The 8,659-nt window shown below is 58.1% G+C and overlaps 2 protein-coding genes across 2 annotated transcripts; one reads left to right on the forward strand and one right to left on the reverse strand.

Moving 5' to 3' along the window:
* Positions 1-287: 287 nt before the first annotated feature.
* On the forward strand, positions 288-3,305 carry COL26b_003190 (uncharacterized protein; the record flags this gene model as incomplete). Its single annotated transcript, XM_053176091.1, has 1 exon — positions 288-3,305. The coding sequence occupies one exon, from the start codon at positions 288-290 to the stop codon at positions 3,303-3,305; it is 3,018 nt and encodes a 1,005-aa protein (XP_053039991.1).
* A 717-nt stretch (positions 3,306-4,022) lies between these two features.
* On the reverse strand, positions 4,023-6,859 carry COL26b_003191 (uncharacterized protein; the record flags this gene model as incomplete). The annotated part of the gene is made up of 4 exons (XM_053176092.1): positions 4,023-4,909; positions 4,960-6,332; positions 6,406-6,644; positions 6,743-6,859. The coding sequence occupies 4 exons, from the start codon at positions 6,857-6,859 to the stop codon at positions 4,023-4,025; spliced, it is 2,616 nt and encodes an 871-aa protein (XP_053039992.1).
* Positions 6,860-8,659: the final 1,800 nt, after the last annotated feature.

An 8,659-nucleotide genomic window follows, 5' to 3' on the forward strand; every position in this document is an offset into this window, starting at 1 on the left:
GCCTGTGACCGACCGCCTGGCTTTCGGCACGGCACCGGAAAATTACTGTGCCGGTGAATTTTCACCACCACCGCGGCCCGGAGCAACGCGACCGAGGGCAGCTAGGCGATGGTACGATAATTCTGGTCTCGACAAGGGTCTCTCGATATTTGCCTGGTGCTTCCCAACAGCCGATTGGCATGCTCCTGCTGCACCACGACGCCCACGCCCGAACGATTGATCGCATGCCCTCCGAGATGAGTCGATAGACGAACCGAATCGGTCATGGACATTGTCGAGCTCGCGCAATGTCTGCACCCCCACCAGTCCCCTCCAAGGCCGCTCTCCATGCGCTGCGAGGCCTTCTCTTTGGGACGTCATGCTCGCTCGTCTTGGTAGCAGAGGAGCGGCGCCAACGCATAAAGATTGCTCGGTCCGCCGTCGAGAATGGGCGGAAGTTGAAGTCCTTGAAACGGTATAGCACCAATGGGCGAGCCACGATCGAGGCATTGCAGGAGGAAGTCCGAACCGACCCAGACTTCTCGGGCTGGTCAAGAAGGTCCAAGAGCCGGTCTTCCGCCGAGCTGTACGAAGCTTCACAGGGGCTTGGGCCCGACCCCCGACGGCCAACGCGCCCGAAAGAAAAGAAGGAGCAGAAAGAATCCGACGGAACGGCGCCGGTGTCCCGCTTATCGGGGGAGCCCCGACATCAAAGACCTGCTGCGGCTGCCAGGAAGTCGCAATTTCAGCCTGTCCAGCCCATTGCGCCAACGAGAAGGCTTGCCCACACGCTCGATGAGTTCTTGAGAGATAACCCTCACCTGGGGAATGTGGACGGACCCCGCTATTCGCCGTCAGATCCAAACCAGTATGCGCCGACTGCGGCCGTAGACTTGGTGCGTCGAGCACAAGCCTCCGTAGCCGACTCTCGAGAACCTCCCGACTGGCTCATCAAGTTATCTACGCTATTGTGTATCGCATGCCAGCAGGAGGGCCACTACACGGACGCCGGGGAGATTCTGCGAATCGTTGTCAACCATGGACCGATCAGTCTGGGCGACTACTTGGCGCACCGGCCAATGGAGCTCATGGAGGCCCTTATATTGGAAAAATTTACCGGGGAAACTGCGCGGACGGATCATATCAGACAGATCAGGAGGCTGTACTTGGCCGACATTGCCGATATCGACCAGGCCCCCTCCCGTGTGCGCCAGCAATACATCGCAATGGGCAAGAATGTGATTTCCAGGGCTCTGGAACTGCAGCGCAGCACCCTCATTACGGAAGTCTTTGGCAGAGTCAAGTACATTGCAAGGGCCCAGCTGTCTGACACGACCTGGTTCATCTGCCAGCTGGCCAAACACAACGAATACACGCTGGCCATCGACACGTTCGTTTCGTCGTACCAGAGCCTGAGACCGAGCTTCCAGACCAGGGAAATGTGCGACCTCGCGGTTGACTGCGTGATCAAGTCGCACAACTACGCCGCACTCGAGGTTCTGGATACCATGTGCCGCTTCAGCCAGCGCGACGGCTGGCTGGTTGAAAGCACATGGGTCGAGTCCATCCTGTGGCAGCAGTGGGAGCGCTCACGCGGCTACACGGGCACGCTGGAACTCATCAATCATGTGCTGGACAACGACTTTTACGGCATCGAACATACGTACGCCATCCGGCACACGATTGTGCGGATCCGCCTCGCGGCACACGACTTAGCACTGGCAAAGAGAGACTTTGAGAGTTTTTGCATCGAATACCCCAACGCGTGGAAGGATATGGAGCTTCGTGGTGCGTTTGCGAAGCAGAAGGCGAGCAAGGGACTTTGGGATGCAGTTCGCGCCGACTTCAATTCCCTCAAGGCGCTGCAGCCGTTTCCCGAGGAGCAGCGGGTAAAGTTCAATGCCATCTTCGTCAGCATCCTCGAAATCTACTCAAAGAGCCACACCTGGGGAGAGACGGAAACGTTCCTGGAGACATACATCCAGGAGCTTGGCGTGACTCCTGACCGCTACCTGGTCCGCTTCATCGCCGACAGGCACGGCAAATGCCACGATATCAAGGCGATGGTCCGGTGGCTGAGGTTCTGCAGAGGCGCAGGGTACCAGACCGACCCGCTCTTTTGGCACGCCGTCTTCAAGAGCTGCAAGCGCGACTGGACGTACAGCGACGAGCACATGAGGGAGCTATATCTCGAGCTCTCCCGAAGCGGGGTCTCCAAGGAGGAGTTCGCCGCTGTCGAAAAGGTGTACAAGCAGCTGTCCAGCGTCCCCTTGCCCGTCGTGACCAAACGCGTCCGGTTGAACGCCCACCGCTTCAGTCCCGCCGACGAGCGCAAGACATACGAGCGCATGCTCCTGGAGGCCCAGCATGAGAACTGGGGTGTGGTGAACTCCATCTACAACCGCGCGGTGCACAACAACATGGGGTTCTCGAGCCGATGCCTGCGCCTGGCCGTACAGGCCAGCATCAGCAGCAACGGCATAGCCTGCCCGAGAGCCAAAACCCTGCTGTCCAAGGCCCAGTCGGATGGGCACGACATCAGCAATGCCGTCATCCCCGTGGTCTTTGCCAAGCTTGATCAGATCGAAAAGTATCACCAGGCTGAGGGCAATAAAGGCGGCCGCGGCTGGCCGTTCCACGATATCAAGGGCGTCTTGTTCGGCCTGCAGAGCGACGGCATCCACATCGCAGACAGCGTGTTTGACCGCGCCGCGCGGGTATGCCTTACGGTACGCAACTACCGCGAGGCCATCACTATCTGCGTCACCGCCGCCAACACCAATGGGCACGGCGACCTGTGCTACAGCCTCTCCAACTTCAAGAACCTCCTCCACGCCTACACGGCGCGCCACGAGTACGACAAGCTGCGCTGGGTCATCTCCCAGCTGGCGGAGCGCCAGTACCGCTTCACGCGCGCCTGCCGCCAGTCTCTCAATTGGGCCATCCGCTACCTCCGCGTCGCCTCCCAATCCGAAAAGGCCGAGGAGCTCATCCAATCCGACCTGGCGACGCTCGACTTTGTCAAGACGGCGCGGGATGCCCTTGGCAAGGAGCACCACACCTCCAAGGCCGACGCGCAGGAGGAGATGATTGACGCCGCGACGGGACGCGAGCGCACAGCCGAGGCGCTGAGCATGGCCAAGGCCAAGCGTGCGGCCACGTTCTTGGCCGGTGTCGCTGCCCAGCAGGACGCCGCCGCCGCAGAACTTGCCGCCAGGTGGGAGCGGGAGAGCGCCGAGGCCTGCTCAGACAGCGATTACGATGAGCCAGCTTGGGGCGACGAGCACCCGGAGAGGCGGCACTCAGCTGACGGGGCGTATTACTAGCACGTCACCCAGGAGGCATGCATGAACTGCCACAGTTGGGCAGGAACATGATGATGAGGCGGGACTATGCATGAATGTTGTAGTGTACAAATATGTGTACATTTAAATGTAAAGCGTAAATCTAGACACATAGACCGTAAGGTGCCAATTACAAGGCATATTTCAGTTCACAAGATGCCGCTCACAAGCGAATTATGGTTCGAGTCACATAACGGACACTTCCATCATTTGATTCAAGCCAAATTGGTATTTGCTCAGAGAAGGGGGGATCTACGCGCCCGATGAAAAGCCTCGTAGGAAGAATAAACAAGCCCGCAGGCCGCACGCGAGCCTTTGGAGAAGCATCTCAACAAGTATGGTACACGTAGCCAACGATCCCAGCCCACAGGGCCCTCAGCCTTCTCCATTCTGGTCCTCCTCAGGAGGGCCTTCGCCGGCACAGTCTGCAAAATGTCAACTTGCCCTCTTGCCTGGCGTCTTTGCTTGTCCTTGGCCAGGACACACTTTCTAGCCTCTGGTCCGCATGGCAAAGTCTTCTCTCTCACTTTCTCTGTCTCTAGCTATTCTCGGCAATTCTTCTCGATTTCCCCGTTCCGTGTGAACTTTGTGATAATAACGCCTCGGCCACCGAACTCGCCCGTCCTTGGATAAAAGCAAGATAGAAACAGTCATCACCAATCATAGCCGAACATGCAGCTGGTTAACGGGCGTGATCGCCTACGATTCGTCGTCCGACCTTGCCGTACCGCCCGTTTTTACGGATGGTGATATGCTGATGGCAATTTTCTTTGGCGCTGCCGGATTCGTCCGGTCTGCGAAGCTCTTCTTCTTCCTGACGATGCCCGACGTCATGGCAGCGTTCGAGCCCGCGGAGCTGCTGTTCCTCCGCTTGTTCTGCATCATCTTGCCGAGCTCGTCGTCGTCGTCCTCTTCACGACGCCGCTTTTCCGACAGTCGTTCTGGTGGCGCCACCGACGACGACTCGCTGCTCGTATCGGAAGTGCCATCTGCTTCCTCTTGCTTTTCACCCGATGTTGGCAAGACCTCGGGGTCCGTGTTTTCCGCGTTCTCGTCCGCCTCGTCATCTGAGGGGTAGTCCACCAGTGGTTTTGATGAAGTCGTCGACCCGTCAAACCCATTTGTCGCATTCATCTTATCGAACGCCTGAGCCTCGGGGTTCTCTTCGTCGTCAGACGTGTTGAAGTACTCGTCTTGCTCGCTGTCCACGTGGAGCTGTTCCGCCAGCCTTGTGTGAGGGTTGCCCATCCTCTTTGTGTGGTCCTCTTCCGACTCGTTGTAGAGGTCGAGAGTGAAGCCTTGCGTTTGGTCGAAGTTAGCGACCATGGACTTGAAGGTGTCCTCGTAGCTGAGCGCGACCAATCGTTCTCGGTAGTTGTGGACCAAGAACTTGCAGTAGTCCTTCTTGTTATCCTGTGCGTTGATGTAGACAAAGAACTCCAGGCAAGCTGAGCTGAGCAGGTTGTCACGAGGCATCGACTTGGACACCAGGTCGAGGAGCGGCAGCAAGATCCCGTGATCCATAATGTGCTTGTCCCAGAAGGAGTCCTGCAAGTTTGCCAAAGTGCGGAAAAAGCGAACGGCAACTGTGAGTGGTGGTTAGCAGAGGCCTTGTGGTCCTTGCAATTGAGCTTACCCAGTTTCAGATACTTCTCCGGGCACGCCAGCAGCTGAGCCACTCGACGAAGCACGTCATGCTCGAGAATGAATTGCTTCGCGCGATGTCCGTGCTGCCTGATGAAGAAGCACAAAATTTCAATCAAATACGTGAATATGGAGGCCTGCTGAAGCGGGAAGGTCATGTCCTTGCGCTCCTTCAAGTCGAAGAGTGGCTTGAAGAGACGCGGCGCCGAGTTGATGTAGAAGGTGTTAACATATACATCTTGCTGTACGTCAATGTGTCGCCGAGAGTTGAATTCCGCACTGGCCTTGGGGGCGATGACAGGCTCTGGTGGAGGGGGGTGTTGGCTCAGTACCACGTCGAGGAGAACCTTCACCGCGTCTGAAATTTGTGACTTTACACCGAGATCGCACTCCACCAAAAGGAGATCGATGAGGGAATCGGTAAGTGGCACTGTGCGTTCCGTGATTTGTCGGTAGATTGTGTGACGGATCAACTGGGGATCGTGGTCGATCAGAGCCACGAGAACATCAGTTGCACCCACGCGGACGCCCACGTCGTTGTGACGCAGGCCAAAGTTGATGACCTGTAAGAGTCCGTGATGGAGGAAGTTCGCGAATAGCGTCTGGCGCGCCGGCGGCTGAAGGTTTTTCGCGATGGCGCAGCACTGCTGGATGAAGAGCACGGCGTCCTTCTTCTTCTTCTGGTCCGGCTGGGTCGGCTTGAAGATGCTGAAGAGTTCGCTGAGGAACCCGGAATTGCCCTGCAGGTGCTGGACGATGTCGACCTGGTTAAAGAAGATCAACGAATTCAGGACGGAGAACGTAGGGTCGTCCAAGATGCGAGCGAGCACGACGTCTTTCAGGTACTGTAGGCGATATGTCTGGTGGATCTTCTTGCGAATGTTGTCGTCCTCGATAGGGACCACCTCCTTGTATCGCCCCTGGTTACCCAGCCAGTGTCGGTGATTCGCCTTGTGGCTCGGGAAGTCGGGGTCGTATTCGAGGGCGCCGACCACTCCGATGACGAATGCGTCCGATACCGCCGCTTCGATGATGGCGGTGTCGTTCAGCAGGATGATGTTCTTCATAATGTTGCACAGCCGGTGCAAGTCGGGGAGGCTCTCGAGGTCTTCGGCCATCTCGACCAAAGGGAGCAGGCGGGCAATGTAGTCACCCGGAGGCGTCAGGCATTTGACCAAGGCGTCTCGCCCGCTGGCCGTTTGGCTCATGATGCGCATGCTGGCCTCAATCTCTGGGAGGTTTCCAATCTCTGCCGCAGGGAGACTGATGGTGCTTGGCAGCTCCATGGCGAGGTCGTCGGAGAGGCTGTCATCCGCTGCGACCAGCCCGCCCTGGAAGGTCTGCTGTACGCTGTTGACGAATTTCCTACAAGAGACAATCATTAGCGACAAGGTCGCGCTTGAGAGGCGAGACAACTCCGTACCAAATCAAGGCACACCCTTCAGCCTCCTGGAAAGACAGGGCCATGTCGATGCCGTTGCTGGGTTCCGTCCAGACGATCAGGGTCTCTGTTTCTTCAGTCAGTCGATATGCGCCAGACGAAGCATCAATGTGCAGCTTGCCTTGCTGTTTTTGGAAGCCGTCTTCCTTGCAAATCTTGGTCTCTAATAGCAGCCGGTCGGGGTGGTCTTCCGATTCGACAATGACCCGGGGGTCGCGAGGTTGGCCATCTTCCGTCTGGTGGCACGCGATCGGGTTAGCATCTGATCCGACGACAAAAAGCAGCCCAACCGTGACGACGCGTGACGATCGAGAAGGCGCGCAACATGACGTACCTGCATAAAAGCAGCGGTGCAGAAGCCGGTGCCTCGGTCGAACCAGTCATTGTTGCGCAGCTCGTAGACCTTGACGCGTTTCTTGTCCGTCGCATGATGAGGCACGGGTTGTGCCATCATCAATGGTTCGGTGCCCCCCTCGGTGCTGAGACGGGGGTAGCTGAGGATATCGGGGGCGAGGTCGAGGTGTTGTTGAAGGGACAGCTCAGCGTCGGTCTGGCTAAGGATGGTGAGCGCCACTTTCCCGTCGGTCGGTCGCGCCTGGAATGGGGCGCGGCTCGCAGCAGTCGAGAGATCGGTCGGGCACGAGACTCAAGACAGTGGAAGTCGTCGTCGTCGTCGATGCGGTTGTCGATGGTTTGTGGCAACGTGAAGTGCCGGGTGACGTAGGGACGAAGTGATCAGAGAGCCATCAAAATGGGAGGGGGCGGTCGGGTCGCGCGATTGGCGGGCGCCGGGACTTGAGCGACGCAAGGCAACGTAGGGTGAGCGAAGGATGGGTGCTGACGCGACTGCGATAACGGAGTCGGGAGCAGCAATGGCAGGCAGCGCGAGTCCGAGATGAAGACCGGCGATGCGAGAATCCGGAGCGAATCGTCGGGGGCGACGCGGCGCAATTTTTTGTCGGGTTGCGTGGGACGGGGTTGATGATGAGATGGAGAGAACTTTGAGGCTGTATCCGGTCGGTCGGACAGGAAAGGCGAGGACTGGACTGGGAGGGACTGGGACTGGGACGGGATGCTAGGCAGTGTGTGCTTGCTGGGCTGGGACGGAATGTACGCTGCGCTGCTGCCCGCTGTCCGCCGTCCGCTGGCACTGTGGGCGGCGATGGGCGGTGGGCCGCAAGGGTCGGCGGGCAGGAGGCGAACGCTGCACGATTCCCTGGCAGTTCGCGCCGGTCGCCCAGTGCCAGCTGCCCGCACCACACTTTGCCCCCAACCCGACACTGCACCGGGACTGGAACCTTGCCCTCCCACGGGCCAGTGTCTCCTCTCCTCGTGCTGTTTCCTGCCCAGCGGTATGTGACCCGCACTAAGGTACCTAACTAAAGTGGATACCAGGTGTCCGGTGCACGGGCCAGTTCCGGTCTTTGGGGGCTTGCGTCAACCTGCGGCTGCTCGTCTAATTGCCTCTTTTCGGTAGGCGCTCGTCTGCGGTTTTGCCGCCAAGTGGGGATGCGGGTGACTAAGCATCAGGTATCGAGTGCCGGGATGAGCTCGCTACTCGTCTTTTTGTGCGACTTCAGGCTCCAGGAGTTCGAGGCACGGAACCATCGAGTTAGACGTCGAGGACCCTGCAGGCGCGCCTAACCGGCCGGCTTTGCCCTCCCATTCCACCCAAAGCCGTCACTTTGTTGGGCGCGTCTTAAGCTTAAGTTCGGCCGCGAAGCACAGCACGCCCGGTGCCTCTGGTCTTCATTTCTGCCCTGCCCAGCTATCCATGGTATCTCTGTGGGACCGAGGAGAACCTGGCAACACAAGGTTGTTGATCTACTGCACACTCGAACGCAACTCCCGTCAGCTTCCCCGCACTTGATCCTGCTGTTGATCAGCGCCGAGCGATTCCAGCTGTCTGGAATGGCTGTTTATCTGCCACTAGCTCCTGGCAGCATTCCTCGCTTTTTTGAGCTGATGTCCATCTGAAGTTGGCCCGCTGTCAAGTCTGCAAATGCATGTGGGCTCCAGGGTGAGACTGTTCCAGACATTGACTTTGAGGGATCAGTCACAAACGGCCACTTGCAAGCACCATCAAAGAGGTGGTTTCCTGGCGAGTGGCTAGCTGTGGTCGATACTATGTAGTCAGACATCGCAATGGTCCATCCCACCATGCCACCTCGTCTTGAGTGGCTGAGTGGTTTCTCTGCTCTCAATGCAATCATCAGTCTCCTCTGCAAACAAAGCATTCATCCGTGAAAAC

The sequence above is a fragment of the Colletotrichum chrysophilum genome (genome assembly GCF_026319265.1).
Source record: "Colletotrichum chrysophilum strain AFK26 chromosome Unknown scaffold_17, whole genome shotgun sequence".
NCBI lineage: Eukaryota > Fungi > Ascomycota > Sordariomycetes > Glomerellales > Glomerellaceae > Colletotrichum > Colletotrichum chrysophilum.